General features: G+C 40.9%; 2 protein-coding genes and 1 long non-coding RNA gene across 12 annotated transcripts in view; 2 read left to right on the plus strand and 1 right to left on the minus strand.

Annotated features, from left to right (window-relative positions):
- The window catches only part of arhgap44a (Rho GTPase activating protein 44a), a 64,699-nt gene extending 49,993 nt beyond the window's left edge, over window positions 1-14,706 (plus strand). For 5 of the 8 annotated variants that reach the window (XM_069194573.1, XM_069194575.1, XM_069194576.1 and 2 more), the window contains 5 exons: window positions 221-433; window positions 2,138-2,638; window positions 5,408-5,553; window positions 6,080-6,466; window positions 10,076-14,706. In XM_069194573.1, coding sequence (XP_069050674.1) covers window positions 221-433; window positions 2,138-2,638; window positions 5,408-5,553; window positions 6,080-6,466; window positions 10,076-10,221 — 1,393 coding nt within the window. In that variant the 3' untranslated portion in view covers window positions 10,222-14,706. Of the gene's footprint in view, window positions 1-220; window positions 434-2,137; window positions 2,639-5,407; window positions 5,554-6,079; window positions 6,467-8,311; window positions 8,364-10,075 lie in introns of all 8 variants that reach the window. The other 3 variants (XM_069194577.1, XM_069194579.1, XM_069194580.1) reach the window with 3 other exon arrangements.
- Window positions 14,707-15,514: 808 nt separating this feature from the next.
- Window positions 15,515-22,129, minus strand: LOC102696264 (testis-expressed protein 47-like). 3 transcript variants are annotated; one of them, XM_015355860.2, is made up of 8 exons: window positions 22,005-22,129; window positions 19,591-19,663; window positions 18,890-18,993; window positions 18,378-18,436; window positions 17,552-17,753; window positions 16,947-17,103; window positions 16,578-16,629; window positions 15,515-15,859 (listed from the first exon to the last, which is right to left on the minus strand). In XM_015355860.2, exons 1-7 carry the CDS (start codon window positions 22,119-22,121, stop codon window positions 16,592-16,594), a joined length of 750 nt encoding a protein of 249 aa, XP_015211346.2. In that variant the 5' UTR covers window positions 22,122-22,129; the 3' UTR covers window positions 15,515-15,859; window positions 16,578-16,591. The 3 variants fall into 3 exon arrangements, with proteins under 3 accessions (XP_015211346.2, XP_006635508.3, XP_015211348.2); XM_006635445.3 differs by lacking the exon at window positions 16,578-16,629; XM_015355862.2 differs by lacking the exons at window positions 16,578-16,629; window positions 22,005-22,129 and adding an exon at window positions 20,749-21,228.
- On the plus strand, window positions 18,072-20,506 carry LOC107078430 (uncharacterized). The gene is made up of 3 exons (XR_001479365.2): window positions 18,072-18,445; window positions 18,531-18,610; window positions 19,776-20,506. It is a non-coding gene; the product is annotated as an uncharacterized lncRNA (long non-coding RNA).
- Window positions 22,130-22,740: the final 611 nt, after the last annotated feature.

Raw genomic sequence — 22,740 nt, forward strand, 5'->3', positions numbered from 1 at the left:
AGTCTGTTACTAAACAGTGGGCTCTCTTCCAGTGCTTCTAGCGCATCTCATGTTTTCAACCTTTTCTTTGGAAAAAGCCTTCTTTGTTCTTCTTCTTTTTACACTGAATAGATTCTGCCACAAAACTGTCAGGTTTCGTGTTGAAGGGGAAGACTAGCTCTTGGTGTGGGGGCCCTGCTTTCCTATTGTCACGCCTCCTGTGTCTTCTATCTCGCTGCAGCATGGGGGTCAGGGTGATGGATACGTCTTGGGTGTCTCGCAGGGGATCCTCCTTAGTCCGCAAGACGTCGTCCACCCCCCCGAGCGTGCAGCCCCCGGCGCCCCCCGCCGAGCTGCCCTCTCTGGCTCAGTCCCTCGTCCCCGAGCAGCCTTACGAGCTCTCTGCTGCCCCCTGTGGCGGTCCTCCTGCCGGCGGCGCTGGGGACAGGGCCAGGTAAACCCGTGTTGTGGCTTCGTCCTCCGAGCAGCTTGCACCTCCCTCACACCTCCCCTCCTCACGTGCAGATCTTCTCTTCTGTGCTCGCAGATTCCACTTCTAACTGCTTGAGCTTTTTTTTTGGGTGGCTGGGGCGGGGGAGGGGGGAGAGAGTGCATGTGAGTGTGTGCGTGCAGTTGTTTTCTGATTTAAACAGCCTCAAACTAGAGGCTAATCTATTGGCTACTCCCTCTAGTGGAATTAATAAGGGGTTCGAGGACAGGACACACCGATGTTACTGTCCTGTGTATTTTTCTTAGCGAGTTAATACCCCTTCTATCTATGCATCCCAGATTCGATTGCAAGTGTAGGGCAGGGAGGCAGCTGAGCCAGTCGTGGCAGGGGCAGTGAAAGTGCCCATGCCACCTCTTAACTGGGACCAAGGACTAAACCCTCAGAGGAACACACGTTAGGTGCAGTGATTTACTACATTTTCTGCTCAGCCTAGAGATACGCTCCTCCAGGTGTTGAAGAGCCTTAGCGTAGCATGCGGACTCGTGCTAACTGCTTTCAGAAAAACTCCCTTTAACTCCAAACAAGCGGTTCCATCACAAGGCTGATTTTGCTTAAATATCTGTAATTGACTCGCTCAGCAATAGGATGTTTTCATTGCAGCCCATCAGTGATCATTTCTTTGCAGCAGATAAGAAAACGCTGACAAAATGTCAGGATGCGTAGTCCCGAAGTGCCGAAATTGTCCTGAGTTGACCGTAAATGATCAAATCGCAGAAGTACAGTACTAGAGCTTGTGCTGTCTCTTGCAATGGTCTTGTTGTGTGTCGTTTGTGTGGTGATCTCATCAATATAAGCTGTGAGTTGAATTGTGTTTCTCTAAAAAAAAAAGCTCATCAGCAGTTGAATGAACATCTTTGTTTCCACCTCTGGCTGTATTTCTGTTCTTTGTTTGGAGACGAGGTATGGAAACTTGTGTCTGAGGCACTGAATGGCCTTACAAACAGCGATCATACTGCAATACTGCAGCGCCTCCCCTGAATAAATCACGCAGAATCAGTTTCACGGTTTGAGAAGCAGGGGTAATATCAGCCTTTCTTTCTTGCAGGATTCTATTTATATAAGAGCATCACCGTTTGTCCTTGAAAACGTAACAAAATTGTTTGATGGCGGGAAAACAAACCCTTTGAAGTATGGGTTTCCTGTCTTAAATGTCACCTTGAGTTGGTCCAGGTCATGGTATACTTCTGATGCTGGATTATGTGCTATCAGACACAACTCCATGCTCAATGCATCACTGATATCTTGGAATACAGTGACTGCATGTCTTTTGTTTCATCTCTCTTTGTTAAAGGAATCAGATTCCTATTCTTTCTTTTTTTTTTACCAAGGCCCTTCCCTTCACTACACTACTGTTATAAGCTTGATATAAACACCATTGCCTTAACAAAGATTATTCCCTTTAATGCGTAAATATATATTAAAGGGAGGATACATTTTCAAAAAAGGAAACGCCCAAAATTCTTCTCGATCGATTTCCTGTTCAAGTTTTAAATTTTTTTTTAAGAAAAATGCTGCGTATGTGTTGGCCCTGAGCTGAAAGAAACAAAAAGGGTTTTCTATTTCTCAGCCAGATCATTTCTTCTTGGTCCTCTCTATACAGTCACTGCTTTTTGTTTTATTTTGTCGTTTTTTTCCCAACATTTGCAGCACAGACGATGTGTCGCCCAATTGGTCGGATTCCTGTTACGCCTATCCTTCCCCTGAGGATGACAGGCCCCCCCCACCATACCCCACCTGCTGCCCCCCGCCTCACCATCACTACCCCAGGGCACAGCCATCCCCCCGGCCTGCCGCCCCCAGCCCTGACTCTGTAACCCTGGCCTCCTTCTCCTCCTCTTCCTCCTGCTCTCCCCACAAGTGGACCGGCTACAGCCCCCTCCCTCCTCCTCCTCCCTCCGCCTCCCCCCAGCAGCTTGACATCAACTCTAACCCCAAGCCCAGCTTCCTCCACCTCCCCAAGCAGAGCTCCCTGGCCGACGCACTGCATGCCAACCCCGAAACTAACATGTCACCCCTTTACATCAAAACCCCGCTGGTGCTGACCAAACACGACCCAGCCCTCAGCCTGCCCCCTAACCTGCCCTCCTCAGCCTTTCCCCAGTGGGGCAGCTGTGCCTGTAGCCGAGACAGAGGGACCAGACTGACTAGGTAAATACACACAACCGCAACCCCACCCCACTGCCAAAAAAGCTACCCCACAACAACAGCAACACAAACCAGTGTGCCCGTTGGGACAAAATGGTGCTTCCTCAGTAGTGTCAAGCTATTGGTGGCTATTTTGTTTCTTTTGCTTCCTTTATTTTGCTTCTCAGACTCTCGCAGACTCAGGCTTTCCTTTATATATACAGAGCTTTTTTTTTTTGGGGCTTCAAGCAGTGTTTTTAAGTTTTTAGACCTTAAAACCGCAGTTCCTTTTTTAAAGCAATTGCATCCCTGGCTGCTGGGAATACCCCTGAGGGCAGTGTTGCTAAGCGACGGAGGATGTTATTAACGCTCAGGATGAGCCAAGCCTCATGTTAATACTTGCATCTTATTCTTTACAGGATTGGATATATGTTTAGGTTGTGTGTGTTTAGGCTACTTCTGTTGTGATGTCTGTTGGTTCCATTTTGTTTTCTGCTGTTGAGCCGACTGATAATCCTCTTCTGAGCTCCAGGGTTGTCAAGCTCTGTTTTGTAGTGTTTCATGCAAGGAGATGAGGACTCAGTTCTATTCTATTCATTACCCTGCTCACCTCTGGGCACCAAATCCCAATCAACTCCCAACGTCCCACTCATGCTCTCCATCTGCTTCGAATGCATTTGGGATTTGGGAGCTGAGAGATTGTAGCTTTCGTTGAGGTGCTGCTCTGAATGAATTAAGTTCCTGACCTTCGTGCTAAACCTGTAGCAGCTGCTTCTCCTTCATCGTCTCCATTAAATCAAAAAATCCTTCATAAGGATATCCTTCATTTTATAAGCCTTAGTGATTTTAAACGGGAGTATTAGCAGCTGTCTGATGATATGAAAGTGCAGGATGGGGCTTGAGGATGGTCAATTAAGGACATTGATGCTTCCTACAGTATATTCTTGAGTACATGACAAACATATTAATTGACAAGAACAGGTCAAGAATAATGATTTCACTGTCAGTCTCTCCTGCTTTTCTCTATGTCAGCAAAGATGTTCTTCAGTACATTACAAGGCAGTGGTTTTGACCTTATTAAATTTCAGGGTGAGTGAGACACTGTGTTATGACTTAGTGATGCGTTCTATACCATTGCAATTACACTGTAAAACCTTTTTGGTTCTGATATAAAGCTACACCATTGAATTTGTCATAGAATCAACAATTCATGCAACACTAGCAGGTATTATCTGTTATCTCGATAAAAAAATGAGCATTTGGACAGTGCTTGCTTATTTCTGTGTTTGTGGAGCTGAGCAATATTTCAGTGCAAATCTGTAAAAATAATTTCACTTCTGGAATATGTTCAGATGTATGAGAGCACTAGAGCAGGGGAGCCCACCCTGGTCCTCCTGGGCAGTTTGTTTTATAGATCTCTTTAAATCACCTGCTTCTTGAGGACATAGGACATGGAAAGGCTTCAACTTGTCCGGTTCAGCAAATAATGAGTTCAGTTTGGTAACGAAGGGCTCAGGTGGAAAGAAAACCTTCTGGCCTTCCAGGACTGGAGTTGTGCAACCCTCTGCGAGGGGAAGACTGGACCGACTAGTGCATACAAGTACAGACAGTGCATCAGGCTTTACAACAGTTTAAGCACACACACATACAGCACGTGTACAAGTAAAATAAAATCACACACTGCAGCAGAAACTGTGATGATCTCTAACTCAAGAAGAGACATGGGTCGTGTCCAGCGTGGTAGAGGTGAGTAGCACACATTTACAGCCAACTCTGATGCACGGAACATTCCTCACACCCCAAACACAAGGCACAATGGTCCAGCATCACGAGAGCCAACCTGTTCTGAGCACAGCAGGGCTGTTTCTTTCTACCTTCTTGAAAGCCGTGTTCCATGTGTCCTGTGACATGGTGCAGAGCTTTCACAGCTACAGTTTACTTGCTTTCCCAGTTAATCTGGCAATGGCCAAACAACTTTGTGGATTTCTTAGGATCAAATGATCCAGGACAGCTTGTGTATGAGTTGTGATCCATCTACAAGAGGTGTAGCAGCAGTAGCCACTTGGCTAAGACTGCTGCCTTGTGTTTGTTTTTAACAGCACAGAAATCCGGAGAAGCCCTACTGTGCTCAGAACAATGGGGTCTATCCATTTGTCTGTTACATAGTACATACTGTAGACTCCACCTCAACGCACCTCAGAGATATGGCTATTGAGCATATGCTTTATGATGAAGTCACTTGGAGACTGAATTGTGATCGTGGAAAAACCAAAATGCCCATTTAAAAATATATTCATACAGTTGGTTCAAGATGAAATAAGGGAATTCAAGCCACTTCTGCAAGTATTTACCAAGCACTTAACATGACATGGATTTCTTCAAGATACAGTATAAGAATGTCTGTTAACATTGCCATTGCCATCACTGGGACCTGGGGCTCATTACTCCGTGATGTTTTCTCTGCCACCAAAATTTTGGTCCTCTGCAATTGTATTTTTTGTACCAATAATGAATGCTGCTAATAATTAAATGTTACTGGTTACAGATGGTTGCATGTTAAGTGACCTTAACAGTACAATGCATGATAGGTCAAGTAATTAACCTATTAATTAAAAAAGCAGTCACCTTTGAAAGATAAACAGATTGTATAATCTGAATTTTGGGAAGTCAAATTATATGCCATGACTGTGGAGTTTTCTTTCTTGGGAGGGTTCCTTTCTGATTTTTGTGAATGTTGGCAAGTTGTGAACCAGCCAGTGTTGGGAATGAAACGCTGTGTTGTTTTCTCTTCAGTACGTTGAAGAGCAAAGAGCTCTCTCCTGTGATGGGGCAGAAGGGAGGTCAGAGCTCGGGTCCTATGATGGCCACAGCCAGCAGCCAGCAGAGCACTGCCCAGGGGCAGCTGTCCACCGAGCAGAGCCCTCACTCCCTCCGCAAAGGTACTGCGCCAGTCTCCGCCTTCATGTTCATTCTCATAGACCTGTAGTCTCAGTTACCTGTGAAAATGCAGTCTTGCCTTTTTGAGAACTGTAGGTCCAGAAATGAGGAAAAAGAAAATTAAATCATTACACAATTTTGAATTGTTGTAATATGAATAATAGAGAGATAAGAGAACACACGGTAAAGATCTGAATTGTGCTAAGAAATGTGACAGAGTCGAGTGACGGCTGAGCAGGCCACAGTACTGGGGACAGTAAGGATATGGTAATCCCACTGTGGTCTGTGGAGTGGGTATGAATGCAAATGAAGGCTGTTCCCTGAAATTGATCTCCGTATTTCGGCTGCAGGGATTTGCTGTTATGGGGGGGTGATTCAGTTTGCCCGGCAAGCCATAATTCATCCCCGTTTTTCACAAAAACAAAAGCGTTTCCTCTCCCGGAAAACTGTCGGGGAGGAAATACCTTCGGGACGCCAGCGGGCCTGGACTGACATTGCTCCTCCCTCTGTCCCTCTCGCTCCCCGCAGTGTCCAAGAAGCTGGCTCCAATCCCTCCCAAGGTGCCCTACGGGCAGTCGGGGGGCATGTCGGACCAGTCCACGGGACAGCCGTCCCCCGTCAGCTTGTCGCCCACCCCGCCCAGCACCCCTTCCCCTTACGGACTCGGCTACAGCCAGGGGTACCCCGGCTTGTCGTCGTCGGGGCAGGTGTCCCCGGCGGCGGCTCCCTCCCTCTCCTCTCCCCCTTCCCTCAGCGGCACGCTCACCAAGTCCAGGCCCACCCCGAAGCCTCGCCAGAGGCCCAGCCTCCCACCCCCTCAGCCTCCCGTCACCCCGGGCCTGTCCGGCTCCAGCCCGCAGCCCCTGGATCACAGCCTGCTGGACAGCATGTCTCCTGGGGAGAGCATGTCCACAGGTAAGCACGCCTCGGCTCCCACTGTCTCTTTCTCCGTGTCTCTGCCGGTGTCTTACGGGCCAGCGCGTCCTTCCAGTCTGGGTAGCGGCACTCGAAATAAACTCTTTTCTGCTCTTCCTTTAGCCTCCAGCTCACTGTTCCTGCTTGGTCCGAATGTTCTTATTCTTTAAAGATTCGTTTCAGATGCAGCAGCCTGCGAATAGTACCGTACCATTGACGGGGCTGGCTCCCTTGACCCCCGAGCGTTCCGCACAGAGGTTACCTGTGTCGGCGCTGATCCAGATGTGTCATTCTGTCACTTTTCTGGATCCAAGTATTTAAGAGTACACAGAGGCAGGGCTGGTCATCATTATCACCCTTTTTATCACTAATCATGGGCATCCTAATGTCAGTTTAGGTTCACAGGTTAAAACGGCAGTAGTGGTAATCCAGGTATTTGCAAGTAACTGCCTGTTTGACATCTGCAGTGTACCACAGACAGGAATCATTACTGTGTTCGTTGCTCATTCAGAACAGTGATGTTTTAAGGGAGTGTGTATTTTGAGAAGTTTAATGTACTAGAAAGACAGAGATTAATCCTCCCCCCCCACAGTTTGAGTTCTGCTTGCCTCTCTCCAGCAAAAAGCTGACAAGTTCTTAATTCTCTTCATCTGATATCTTCAAAAAGAAGCATTAACTGCTCCCAGTATGAAAATGCTTCATGGCATTGTGTTACACACTTCTGTTGTATTTTTATTCAAGAGATTTCTATAGCATCAATACACACTTAGCGTGTTCTGAGATTTTTGGGTGTGATTCTTTACATATAATTGTAAGTCTACTGTAGAGGTAAGACCAAATTGTGTCCTGCAGAAGGATTGTTAAAACACTCTGGATGTCAGGTGAGAGGACAAAAACATTTAGTCACGCTTTTTAAAAACAGAACCAGAACAAGTATGTCCTTTAACAGTTTAAGAGGACCCAGAAAACCACTCTAGTGATAGGTTATGATTCTTGTTTGTGAAACCAGCAAACAAAAAACTTTTTTTTCAGCCTTGCTGAAAGAGAATATTTAACTGAAACTCATTCAATTTAGAGTATAAAGTATGAAATATCTTTCCTATTTCTGTTCTTACTTTTTTAATCTTGATCCATGAAAAAATGCTTTTTTATATAAACTCTGAAATGCACTTCAATTACAATAGAGCACCTATTGTGATATAACAAACTGGCTTGTGTCTAGCTGTTATCCTTTTGAGTCTATAAAGAAGTATAACAGTCATATGCAGGTCTAGACTGCGGGCCAGGCATACAGGAGGTTAGACATTTTTAAAACTTTTGTTTCTGCTTTTGAAAATGAAAATGCTGCATTGCATTTTCTGTACAACAAATCAATAAAAGCGGATATCCTTGTTCATTTCTGTTCTCTTTCGCCGATTGGCCTAAGTGCAGAACTGATGGGCAATAGTAATCAGGGAAAAAATGTAATGAATGCCATATGATTATTGCCTGGAAAGTTCACTTGCTGTGTTGTTTTTTTTTTAACTGTGCTTAAAATACCTGTTGTTGAGGCTTCCTTTTTTGGGTCTCTTTGCCTTGACTACTCTTGCTTTTAACCCTTTCCTGCCAAAGAGCAGGGAAATTGCCAGCGTGGGCCACCCACCTACGCCAGGGGAGAGCTGCATTTCCTTCTGATAAGCCGACGCGATTTATAAGTTGGCCAAAAACAAATTAGAAGGGCAAGGAAGGATTAAAAGACTTTGTTCTTACGGTCTGGATCTCTGAATATATATATATTTGTTTTCTGCTGCTTTCCTATTTTTGTTTTTTTTTCCCTTGTCAATTACTATTATTGTGTACTTACAGCTGTGTGAAGCGAGTGATTCAGTGTGGGCTAAATGTGAGGGGGATTTTAAGGGTAAGCCGGAGCGACTGGCCTAACTCTCTGGCACTTTGGCTAACTCTGGAGCATACTCCAGCTGCTATATATATTTACATATATACTGTATATATGACTCTCTATCTTGTCGTGTCCAGATCACCACTAACCCATTCCGTAACTCCAGTCTTTGCATGGGGGCTGAGATAGAGTTGCATGGCTTGTCGATGACATCACAAAGAAAGCCCCTCCCCCTTTCCGCGGCTCCGGACACACACCCTGCGCTGTGGCCCTGCGAAACCCGCCTTGCAGTTCCATGGCTTTCATGGATACGCCCTGGAATGAGCCCTCTTGCCCCTTTTCATTTCATTATTGCGGAAGGGATGTCATGATACAACAACGCCGTGGGAGACGGTTTAGGTTTTTTATTTAAAAAATATAGTCCTAGGTAAAACATCAGCAGCAAAAACAAATGGGGCACTCCTCCCCTTGAGTTTGCAAAACTGATTTGATTTCCTCTTCCATTACAGCCTGATCACAATGATGAACTGTCAAAGAGCTGGAATGCTTGTTTGCCTTTCCTCCACAAGTTCGAGGAACTCTAAATAGTCTTTGTTTTCTTTGACCTTTATGTATACTTAAGCTATCGGGGAAGCAGCATGTTTTTAATTTGTCTGATGTTGATCAAATGGTATTAAAGTCTGTTAGTTTTAATACTAAATTGATTTTCATACCTTCTGCACATCTGTTACTAGCTTTTAAAAGCTTTTTTGTGTTCTGTTCTGTTTTCTTCTCTGTTTCTGCTTGGATTTCTCCCTGGTTATTGCATTTTGTGGGAAAAAAACAGTTTTATGAAGAGACACGACACAAATGTGAAAGGCCAGAAGGAATGTACAGTAGATGTAATCTAGACCCAAGTGAGAAATTAATGAATAAGCAACTCCAGGTGATGATATACACTGCTGGGCAAAAGTCTTAAGACATTATAGACACCGTCAGGAGTTACGCCATCTGCATGTTAAGAGACAATTTACTCAAAGACTCCGCTAGTGTTTTCTACTATTCTAACAGCTTCAGCTCTATTGCAGTTTATAATGCTAGCGCTTGTTAGTTTGGGTGAGAAGATACCAAACTAACCAAATCAAATGTGATTTCACAAACTTGAACTGACATTGGTCAGATTTTTCCAAAACACTATCACAACAGCACGTGTGGCAGCTGAAGAGTGCTCTAAATGTGCGCTCTTTCACGTTTACCAGTCAACTCTATGTGTTCCTCATCATTAATATAATTTGCTCCTCTCTACACATACATGAAGCTAATGGGACACTAGCAGTGCTACAGAATACACCTCTGTGAGGATTGTGTTAATTTAAGATGACCCTGGATTTATGCTTCTGTAGAAGGGGGAGAATCTAAGTCATCAAGGCAGAAGAATGCATCATTTGTGTACATCTTTCAGGATGTTTTCAATTTGTTGTTGTGCTTGGATATATTAATTTCTCAGTGAAACACAAAATAAGGACAGATGTTTTCAAAGGCTGTAAAATGGAGAAAAAAAAAACTTGAGAGAGACTGAAAAGATACTTTAAAAAAAAGCTGTATTGTGACATCCCTGTGAATAATGTGCTAGCCGACACAAGTGTATTCTGCTGCCAAAAAACGAATGAAAGACAGACGTGTTCTATGATCAAGCCTGCCTGCAGAGTGGTGACTCCAAATTCCTTTTATCTCCTTTTGCATCTTCCCAGATCCTCTGAGCCTTGACATCCCTGCTATACACATAGAATACGACGCACGCCACAGCGACCTGAAGGACCCACCGTGTAGGAACTCAGAGGCAGACTTGTCAGGAAAGACCGATTCTGAGGAGGAGTCGGAGAGCACTGCACTATGACATAAGGACTCCATTGCTGTACATAAGAGATATTCACACTACTACTGAAGTCTCAGTGATGGACTACCAGGGAAAGCCAGCCAGTCCTGAACATGAGCTTCTTCTACTGACTCCATAAAGAAATATATATATAAATTATAATTGAATACAGTATATATATAAGTACACTAAATTACACGGAGAATTTGAATGAGAAGGGACTCTTAAAATAAGGAGCTGAACACAATGTTGTACTTTTCCCCACAGTGGCGTGTTATTTTTTGGTTTCTAATTTGTCTTTGCCTTATCCGTGTCAATACAGCTTTGCCTTTGTATTCATATATATTTCTATTATCCTAATCTTCTTCTGGAATATTTCCATTGTACTCTACTACCGGTGCCTCAAGAACCGGCATATCAGCTACTGGAATATAAAGTGAATTCACTCTTTTGGGGAAAATTAAAAAAGTTCTGTGCATATCTCACACTGGAAAGCCAAGATTACAGAAGTGCAGAATTTTTCTTTTCTCTTTAGGGGTGCATTAACCAGGGATTAGCAGGATTGACAGACTTCTTTTCCCAAAGGCACTGCAGTGAAACCCAGTGATGTCGATTTGAAACAAAATGCAGCACCATGACTTGCAATGTGCTGCTCCACTGTAGGCATGCACCGTCTTAATGTGTCTGTAAGAGCGCAGAAGGGTCAGACAGCCTCAGCGTCCTGTTTTTTAAAGTGTCACTTGACCAGTTGTCTGACACCTGTTGAGTGAGGGGAATAGCTAATTCCCCCCATGTCATTCTGGGTAATGTGGTTCAGACAAGGATCTCCATCTTGTCTGAAGCTGTCTTACCATGTAAGACTTTGCTCCTACACTCTTATCCATATCAGAGCTGCATAGGTGTGACCTTACTTTCTGAAATCCAATGAGATTTGTGCCTGAGGCTCTTTTGATTGTTCTGACCTTTTGCTTCCTTCCTGCTTCCTCTGTTTCTCTTTGGAAAATAATTTTAAACATTTAAAATTAAAGGCACAAATCTAGCAACAGAGAACATAGTTATGAAAAGATACAGTTGTTAGTTTTTTATGTTATCTGTTGAATGGAATGAATGGCGAACAGCCTCTCCTTGTTCATTTACTTTCTTGGTCTTAATTAATTCTAGCACCTGTAAACTTTGTACCTTGAATTCCACATAGATGCTCTTGATGGTCTCTCTGACCCCTGCCAGCTGGAAACATGATTGGGTTTAACTGCCTTGAGAAAGGGGAGATACTGCACTTCTCAACCTGTGTGTCATACAGTTGCTGTATTGTGTAGATGTAAACCCATGCTTGTTATTCAAGTCTCAAAAGCTGCTGATACTGTGTGGTTTTCCACTCACTGGAAATACAAGGGTGCTTTATAACCGCTGGGGGTCAGAATGATTGTCATTCTATTGCTTCCTTGAGCGGTCCAGCTGGAGTACCCTTCTAAACAGAGAGACCAGAGATGTGCAGAGATTTAAAGGGCAGTTCTAAAAAGATCTGATTCAAGTAAGTTATTAATAAAGATACTTTCTTCTTTGAAGGAAGGGATAAAAGGTTTTAGAAAAATGGTTCAAATGTGTGTTGGGACAGGCCTTGTGCATTATGATATTTGTGTGTATAGCCTGCAGAACGTTGTGACAAAATTCTACTTTTTATACAGGAGAGGAGCACAGAAGGAAAACATTATAGTGCTGACATCTCATTTCAGGGCTTTTCCTTGAAACAGTAAATATCTTTATTCATATTTATCAGAGATATTTTCCTAAAGAGAGTTGTGTTTCCATATGCACAGCCTTGGATGTTACAATGCTGCTCCTTTTAATTTTTAATTTCAAGTGCTATATATCTACCTTACCTGTTACCACAATTCAAGTGTAAATACAAGATGCTGTATATAGATACGTGTATATATACATGGAAAAAATATTATATATTAAAAGTGGTGTTCTTTTGTTCCTGACACAACGTGGCCAGATTCACGCTTTCCAGAGATACAGTAAGATACTCTAGCTTTTGCACAGTTAGCACTGGCTAACTTAGATTTACTTACATAACATGAATGATGAATATGACACTGTTGAAAGATCCGCATATTTTATAGGAATTTCTAATTAGAAGTGCAGATACTTGGGGTGTGTGTTTTATAAGCTTTGAGATGGCGTACAGTGATTGTGCTTTCTCTGTCTCTGACTATATTTTTCCATCACATTGTTTGAAAGTGACAGTACCTTTCTTTTTGCATTGAAAAAAGTTGAAATAGACTTTGGTTGCTTTCCCTTAAAAGAAACTGCTCACAAATCATTTTTTTAAATCGGTCACATATACAGTCTGCGGTTTGGTGAGATTGTGACCGTTGTGTTAGGAGAGCTGGCCTCACCGGCCCAGCTGCTCTTGATCAAAATATCGAAACAGAAATGCAGAATAAAGAAACAGATGATCAGTACAGAGCTTGACTCCTGCCAGGGTTAACTTTTCTGTGTCTTCAATTAGCAATAAAGTCTGAAGCTGGCGAGAGAAGAGAGTCGTGCTTCGACAAGGGGCATCCGAGTTGCATTTCAGTAATTTTGACAGTGCAATTACCATATCTGGCACCACAACCAATTATCAAGAACCTAAAAAGGATTGTACCAATCAGAAGAAGCAGAAAATGAAAACCATATTGGAAGTTTGACACATTCACCTGTAAGGGATTAGTAGATAATACCTACACACTGTTCAATTTCCCAGAGCTCCGGTGGATAGGATGTCTTTTCAATAGTACTGAAGGCAGAGATTGCCGATGAAAATTGTGAAAAACGTTATCTTGTGCTTTGGTGCAGAGTTTTAAAAATGATTAGCAATGACGGTGAAATTGTGTCTGTGTTTAGTTCTCAGTCTGGTTGTGGAAATGCGCAAGGTAAATGAGTAATTGTGTTTGTAATTTGATTATTTGTAATTCTTGTTATCTTGATTCTGTTCTGTGAAAGAAACGTCAGCTACATAAGAGGGGAGTTGTGCATTTTGATGAAATGGTTTTCCCACAGAAAACAAGGAAGCTTGTGGTAATTTACCACAGAAACGTTCAAACAAATTCTGACATATATATATTTTTTAAATAGAGCCTTTAACATCTACTTAAGTCTTATTTAGCTGGAATGTAGTGATGATAATCTCATTACAGTCAAGTTTATCAGCATTGTTGCCACTAACCTCTGGTCATGTTTTAAAAAAGAATGTCAGTTATTGATGTCCTTTGTATCCCAGCTGTCACGAACAAAAAAATTATTCCAAATTTTATTGGGAATGATTGTCTTTTTGCGTATTAATTCCAAAGACATGTACAAACTAAATAATTTATTGATGCTTTTGGTTCAAACAGGATTCTTGTTTAGTTGCATAAAATGAATCTGATTATATTTCCAATTTTAGTCAGTAATTCAGCTGTAATACTAAGTACACTAAATAAAAAAAATAAACAGCTTCTCCCAGCACAGATCTTTTTTGATGAAAGGCTAAGATTCCTGTCTGACAAATCCATTTCTGCTTTCAGTCAAAACAAGCTATAAAGAAACACGTTCATTTTACTAATTAATCTTAGTAATAAAGAAATGTGACTGATGACGATATACTGTAAATATAATATTGCAAATGGAAATGATCTCTGATGGTAGTAAGAGGGTATGGACCAAAGTTTCATGGCCAAAACCATCAGCTGTGACCTCCCAGTTTCAGCTAAGCAATAAAATACAGTCGCCACTACCCCTCCTCTCCAGTGTCTTGCAACCCAAGCAGGGAGACAATCCATTGAATAGTCTTTGTAATCCACTGTCCTGTCTTAATTTGGATCCCTCAAATGTGCCACTAAAGCACCTGGGTTTTTGAAGAGGCTAACAGTAACACTGCTGGGAAAACAACTGACTTTGGGTTTTTTTTACAATGAATATTGCCTGACACACTTTTTCCAAAGTGTGGCAGACAGTATATGCCAAGGTCTTTTCGGGAGGGAACAATCAGACTCAGAGAACAAAGAGAATTTGTTTGAGCTAGAAAACAAAAATGGACCAGAACAGGTGTGAATGGGGCAGCTTAGTCCTTTATGTTTGCTTTTCTCTGAAAGCACAGGTCACTTGGTGTACAAAGAAGATCTGTAAATCTGGTGCATGCTCAAACTGTATAGATGATCAACCCCAGATGTATCCTTTTTGTAAAAAAAGGGGGGGACATTGTTATGGAAGAATAACATGGTGGGGAAAAAAGGAAAAGAAGAAGGACTTTCTTTTAGTTGCAGTCAGCTTTGGATGTCCAAGGGCTGCTGGACACTTCAGCTCTGAAGAGCCAAGAAAGGGAGTGGTCAGTCTGGACATGTTGGACATGTTGGTCCTCTCTTCCTTGTCTGCTTCCTACTGGTCAAATGCAGTCTGTTTCCTGAGACCTGCAACATCCCTTCTTATCAAAATGTTAAAACCGATTAAAGAGAAAAAGAAAATCTACATTTTTAACTATTTCAACTGGCATTGCTATTTGAGTTCCAGAGTGTGATTCTATACATGTACTGTATGTCTGCAACACAAGATGCTGGCTCCACCGATATAAGGATATAACTTGTCGAACTATAGACTTGATTCACAAGGTTTACATAAGGTCCAGAAAAGTCCCGAGGAACACATGTATTGGTAGCTACCTTTAAAATACTTGGAATTATATAATTTATACTTCTATCCTGAGCACAGGATAAGGGCAGGTATTGGCTTGTTGTCTTCTTATACAGTATCTTCAGACATTCACATTTGGAAAATGCTGGCCTCTCTTTGGAAAGTGAAGTATCTGGGGATTAACAAATCAGGGAAACTGAGAAACTAAAGAGTGGTAGAGATTGGATAAGCTCCAAAAAATGAAGAAAAAAAATTAAATGGAAAGTCTGCAACCCTATCCACTTCTTTCCTATAAAAAAAATTAATCCTTAATTAAAAGTAATTTAGTTTTTTCACTGTACGTGATATAGTTGAAAACTGAGCACTTAAATGTTTCCAGGTTGAGAAAAAATTGTTTTTAATATTCTTGGTATGGCTTCCTTATACCTATCCCTATGGTCTTTACAATAGGTCTTAAATGGCATCAATAGTTTAGACTGTTATATAGCTGATTATGCATAATGGAATGATTTTAAACAAAAGATAGAAATGGATTCAACAAACTAGGTATAAACTAGGTATGCCTAATTAAGGTAGATTGGTAGCTTAATACAAAATTAAAACAAAATATTCCCTTCTAAAGCATTCTAATACAGTTGCAGACATTATATAACAGTGATTTCGATTTTTAGTCTTTAATAGTAGTCTACTATGCCATTAATACAGTAAATCTAGGATAACAAATCTAGGATTAGAGGGCAGAAGATCATGTCACTGGGACAGAAAAATGAAATATTATAGTAATACCACGTCTCCACAGGCTGTCGCTGTTGGACAATGTGAAACCCACAGACTGGTAACCAAAGATGGGGTATTTTGCCCATTTGTGTATCAGTCGTCAAGATTTACCACAAAATCTTTATTTTTATTTTAAAAAAGTGTCGTTACAAGCAGAGCTCGCAGACAGAATTGTTTGTTCCGCATTATATGAGACCAAGATGTTCCGAAGGGGGCCAGACACGTTCTAAAAACAAGAAAAAGACATGATTAGCCTTCCATCTTAAAATTAAACTTCAATTTAAAAGAGCAGGAGAGTATGCCTCACAACGTGAGACTCTCATGGTGCAGTTTTTTTTGGGGGAAAAAGAATGTGCATGACCCAGGTGAAGCATTTAAAATACCAAAAATTATTTTACCTGGGGTTAGACAGAATACAGAAGAATAACAATGTAATGTCAAGATTTTATGAACAAGAAATTATTTGGGGTTTTACAGCATCCACTACATTGTCAGTCATGAAGGGTTAGGATCTGTTATAGAGAAATATTGTATTAAATCCAGATCTGTACATGTATTAGTGTGAAAGAGAGTTGATTGACACATGAAGGTCAACGGGCTAGATGCTGTTGTGTGACAGATTGAAATTGTTTAAACTAGTTCTCCTCATTGCTGGTGCTGGTACAGGTTTTAACAGAGATCACAAACTCCTCAGTGACTAATGAGTCAGACACTGTTGCCAATCGGGCCGTTTAAGTTAATAATTCAAACTTATTCTTAATGCAAATAAGTCATTAAGGCCTCAGGCAGAGTGCCAGTCCAGAAGGAGGAGCACTTGTTCAAATCCTCATGCACCTTAAGATGTTGGTTTGCCATGTGGTGTTATCTGTTAGGGACTGTTAACAGTGTGCAACCAACAGCAGATGTTTTAGCAGCATGCACTTTGTAAAAGTGTGAACTCATACCTTCTTCCCACAGTTTATACTGTGGTGGGGTTGGTGCTCCCAAACACATGTCCTTTAACCAATTGGAACAGATGGCATGTAACAACATTTAAAGAGGGACACACACTCATTTCTGCATTTCTGCACAAATCTAATGCTTCCACGTTGTTAAAATCAAGCTGCCTTACTATTTTATTGAAACTAAGAGATTTTTGAAAGCACGACAATGAAGAAACGAGCATAGTTAGAAAAATATTACTACAATCCTGTGGTAAACTGTTCTGTATTAGGAGCAGCTGTACATATACGGTATAATATATATCTTGAAATACTAAGAGAATATAAAAATAATTCATTTTCATTTTAAAAAGAATATATACACTATCTTACCGGAATCCATCACGATATTTAATGGAGAATCATAGGTTTCTAGGTACTTCTGTGAGCTCAGGAGCTCCTCTCTTTCTAAAAGGTCTCCGATCGTGTCCTGTGGGATGATCAGTTCAGGAACTTTATCCAGGATTGAGTCTGGAGGGGTTTTAGAGCTCTATTGAAAGAAAAAAAGAGACTTCTGATTTAAAAGCATTTTTCAAATTCAGTGATGTGTTTGGTGTGAACAAGGCAAGAATACACCAATGTGTATATGTGAACAAGATACACCTTTTTATCACAAAAAACATGAAACAATGAACAAGTCTACTCTTGCTTCCTGGAGTAGCTGTTTCCATGGACAAACCAGTATTAGTTATAGGTGGATTAGAATCTTACATTGTCACACTTAAAGTTATTCAAACTTACATTATCTGTTTTTAATTTGACCGATTAATTGTCACATGTCCTTTTTTAATTATTCAGTGATGAGTGACTCTTTCAAAATGATGTTATGAACAAGGATATTATGTTGATTGAAGATCAACAAGAGGATTATGTGTTAACAATGCCCCTCAGAACTGCAGAGAAGATGTTCTTTTTTTTCACGGGGTGCCATACTGTACCTTGGGAGTCCTGAGGAGGTACGTGCCCAGTCTGAGCAGCAGTGTCAGGGACTCACTGACCAGTTTCTCAGTGGGCTCCCTGTGAGACTTGTCCACCAGGGTCCTTGCTGGTAATTTGAGTACCTTGTAGCTCCACTGCTGGAATAGTCTGTTTGGAATGTCATGTGACATTACCAATATTTTGGGGTCCACAATTAGGGTTCTGTTCATAATAAAAAGAAACAAGGATATCAAACAGCAGCTCCTTGGTTTAAAGTACATATGCCTTCTGTTATCCATCTGTGCATGTATTATCTTACCATCCAGAGTTATTGTAGCTTTTTCAGAGCATTTTGGTGTCTTTAATAATAGGTATGAATAATAATTAGCTCTTATGTGTAATACTTGGAAGATTTAACAAGTTTACAGCTTTTAAGTCCATGTTTTGCTTACATAAAGTTAAAAGGCAGAATCTGAATTCATAAGAAACCAACAATGACACAAGGGAGAAGAGCATTTAAAACTGATACCAGGAGCATCACAAAGAGTTGTGGGAGTTTGGAACAAGCTACCCAGCCACAGTGTTGAAGTTGATGGCCTGGTTTCTTTCAAGAATCGGCTGGATAAGATCTTCACATCAGTTAGCTTCTACAGTAGCAACTTAATAGACCTGATGAGCTGAGTGATTGCCCCTCATTTATTACATTTCTAATGTTCTTCAGAAGTCTGAGTACAAAATGCACATTTCACAACTCTGTGATGCTAATGTGTATTAAATAATCTAGCACAAACAAGCCAGAGATACTGTACAAGCTCTCTTTTCTTTGTTCTTAACCAGCAATCTCACCTGTGCTCCTCCATGTTCCTCAGGTCTCGCAGCACAGAGAAAAGGACATCACTGGAGGACTGGGACAGGTGAGTTGCAAAACAGACAACATTAATGAGGAAAAAATGTAATGTGATGAGTGTTTACATTTATGCTTTTCTACTTTGGGGTCAGAATAATTCAGAGAGGATCCGCAAATGGAAGCCACTCGAAGTCAAATGAATAGTCGAGGACTTCATAAATGTAGAGGGAAGGTAGGTTACTAAAACAGGTGTTGCTGAAAATCTGTGATGGACAGACAAGTGTGTCTCAAACCCCGCTGATGTACTCTGAATCCACTCTGTCTCGAAAGGGAATGATTTTGTTCATCTAGGCCAAACATTTCACTTCCCCTACAAGATTTGTGACTTGTGGCTGTTGGCCTCCATAGTCACAGCAAGAGTGCTCTTCATTCTCAGCCTTGAGTGGAAAAAACACTCTAGCACCAGTTGCTCTGAGCAACGGAAGATCTCACCCGAGTACGGTCCAATTACCTCGATGGTATGAACCACATAGGATGGGTAGATAAGAAGCAGACCAGTGACTCCATCTCCTTGGTAAAACTGCTGAAGTTTCTGATAAAGTTGTTCATAGTGAGCTGGGGGAAGATCGGCAACAAGCAATATGATTAGTATACAACACATTCAGACATTTGTTTACTTATTTAAATGAAGAAATTAACTTCATGAGTGCAACACAAAACGGATTCCAAGTGAGAAAAAACGAACAAATCACTGAGCACATCTCTTTCCTGGCTCTCGCCAAACACAGTAGGTCTGCACACGTTTTCGCACAGGTACTGTAGAAATGATTTTATCTGATGATGGGGCACAGTCTCACAGAACGTTACTTGTAGAAAGTCGTGTACTGCTACAAGTTATTTGTGTAACAGATGTTTTTACTAATTAAAAAAGCTGAGAGGAAACAATTTATAATTATATAAGTCACTTATTCTCTCTCACAAGCAACTTTCCCCAATGTGCTATTCATCTTAAAAAGTCATCCTTTACACAAGCAGCTTGTAACTGTAACTACACAGCATTATATTTTAAAAAGTAACTTTATCCAACACAAGTCAAATCATCCAATCAGTCAATAGTTTAGTTCCTTTCAGACTATAAACAACAACAGTGGCTATCATAATGATTTGAGAGTTTGTAGTGTTTTTTTTAAAAAAAACAAATAGTTTGCCTACCTCCAAGGTCCCTTTTATCTGCTAGCTCGGGGGAAATGTAAGCAATAAATATCAACCGATGCAACAGGTACTTCTGGAAAAACAGTGAATGCTGTATTACCAACAGGAGCTAGTACATTAGGTACAATTCTGAATAGAGCAATGAAACAAAGCACCTTCAATCACTCTTTCCTTTCTTCCTTTAGGGACCAGCACAGAACCATAAATACTCCCATCGTATAAATCAATATATTCATTTATTTTTATTAACCACTGATCCTGCAAGATTAGCAGTGACCTGGAGCCTAAACCAACAGGCACTGTGCCCAAGGCAGGACTACACCTTGGATGGGACACCAGTCCATCACAGGGGTGGGAGAGGAGGTCCATATCAACTAGCCTGTACAGCATATCATTGGGAGGGAAAAGAAAACTGGAGCACCCAGAGAAAACCCACCTGGACAAGTGGAGGACACTCAAACTCCGCATAGAAAGCACCCCAGTCCAGAATGAAACCTGGGGCCCAAGAGCTCCAAGGCAACAGTGGGAGTCAATGGTGCCCACAAGCATGGCTATATTTTCCTTCTTCATTCACAAGTAGTTGTATCCAAAGCAATGTTTTTAAATTCTATCTTTCATTATGCCCTTTTCAGAACTGCTTGAATTTTTATTCAATATTTTTTATGAGCAAAGAAATGTTTGCTTTAGGAATGGAAGAGTCCAGCTGTGTATTAGCATAAAGCATCAACTATGATAAACGGTGTTAACATAAAACTTAAATGTGTAGCTGTTTCATTATGCTATATAATATAATAGAAATAACCTCTCTAATGCAATAATACAGTATACGATTCATTGTGTGAGTTAATTCTTTAACTAATTCTTATTATTTAAAACTCCCAAATTCTTCCAAACATTTAAGTTAGTCTTATCTACAATCTCTGCAAAATGTGAATCTTAATACTGCTAAAACACTGTGCAGCTCCTTTAAATACTGCCTTTGGAATGAGATTCTTTCTGATTCAAATGGCTTTGTTAACCTTTAGATTGCAGTGTTGCAGAAAAAAAATATTTCGTTTCTCTCCATCACCCATGAGAATCCGTCCGTTTGCTCACTACACTGCATGGGGAATCAATATTGTGCATATCAATGAGTTCGCTTATGCTAGATATACTGACCACCTCTTCCTTGGGATTCAAAAGCGTCCTCTTGTCCAGAAGATGGTGAAACAAGCTGGTTCCAATTTTTTCAACAGGAGAACTTTTTGTTTTTCTAACCTCCATTCCCAGTTCTGAGACTAACTAGGCAACGGCTAGTTTGTGTGTAGCTGGGACTTGCCTTCTATTGCTGTTTACTTCCATTCACAGTATATCCTAGAGACGTAAAGGCTCCCTGGTGTCACAAAACACACTCAGACAAGCTATCATTACAGATCTGTTTTAAAATTAGCTTCCTGTATGACAGCCAGAGGCAAGTACTGACCACAAGCTTTTAAATTTACAGTAGTTCCATTGTGTTTAAAGAGCTAGAGGACAGAGTTCCAGAGGGTTGGATTGAATTTAATTTCTTTCTTTTTAAATGCTGTCATCTTGTTTATTCCACAGATAGCTTGTCTGGGAAGCTGTGTTGCTATGACTACAGACCACATTTCTCCTTCATTGAAAATCTGGAAAAGTCTCACTTGGATGTGAGACCAAAGCCTTAGACAAGCAGCTAACATTATTTATTGGATTGGATATATTTATTGAATGGGTACATTATAGCTCATGGCCCAGGTACTTTGTGATGCATTTAAAGTTATACTGGCATATACATTTCTGTACTTAAGACCTATTCAATAAGATTTGATATATTGGTTATCCTAATTTTAATCACTTCAGGAATTCAGCTTTCAAGAGACAAAATAAATATATTAGGCCTTATTTTTTCTGGTCACTCTTTCTGACTAACTACATACAGTAGCTTAAAAGAGCTGTAAATTCAATACCAAATGGAAAGACGTATTACAATCTCTCAGATGAAGTCCATATTTTGCTGAAAGAAAATCAAATTTTAGATTTAATCACATGGAGTGGTTGTTTAGTAATTATTACAACAGTGTTGTGCAGTATACTCTAGAAAATCCTTTATTCTTTTTGCCTTTTCAAAAGGATTCTGTTTCAGTCACTTTTGTATGGTTCTTTTTCTACGTTTTGCACAGATAGAAGGAAATTTATAGTCATTCTTTAAAAACAAGGCCTTAGTAAAGCAGGGTAGGCCTTAATGTCATTGTAAATTACTAAACCTGTTTTTCATAAATCATGATATTAATTATTTTATTACTACTGTAAGTAAAATACACAGTACTGCAGTGTTTGTGTGAAGTGGAGATCAATGAAGGGAATGTGTGCAGTACCTGACAGGTCTCTGAATAAACAAAGGTGTTAATACAAACCTTTTTCACTGCCCTTTGTGAGTCTTCCAGTAGCATGTACAGTGACACCCTCTCTTCAAAGGCAAAATCCTCAGCTTCAAATGCCGTTGTCTGAAACTTGTTTGATCTGGACGCCATGATTGACATAGTTGTTTGGACTTGTTACCTAGCAACAGAAAGGAGTTGGGGGAGGGGATGCAGGGTGTGACTTCAGGACTGGGGGCAGGGCTATTTCTGTAAATTCAGCCTGCCATTGCACAGCTCCGAAACAGGTTAATTTGCATTTACACTGCAGGAGAATATTTGTCCTTTTTAAAACCTCTAGTTTTATATCACGGTTACAGTACTGTATAATATTATTTCCAAACAATTTAAATGAATTTAAAGTGTATTATGTTACAGAATGTACCCCAATATTGACTGAGCAAGCTTTGCCAGTGGGCACCATTTTGACAATAAGACAAGCTGCCATCATTTTCCCATTCTCTCAGACCCTTGCAAAATAATTATAATAATCATAATAATTCTTACACTTATATAGCGCTTTTCTGGACACTCCACTCAAAGTGCTTTACAGGTAATGGGGACTCCCCTCCACCACCACCAAAATAATTAATGGACAATGGACCTGCTTCTCACTTCTCAGGTGCCCTCTGTAAGATAGAATGTATTATATGTGTTCTCTAACCACTTCATCCAATTCTGGTTCACAGGGGAGCTGGAGCCTATCCTGGCAAGCAACAGGTGCAAGGTGGTG

This window comes from Lepisosteus oculatus, chromosome 9, assembly GCF_040954835.1.
Source record: "Lepisosteus oculatus isolate fLepOcu1 chromosome 9, fLepOcu1.hap2, whole genome shotgun sequence".
In the NCBI taxonomy this organism is placed as follows: Eukaryota; Metazoa; Chordata; class Actinopteri; order Semionotiformes; family Lepisosteidae; genus Lepisosteus; species Lepisosteus oculatus.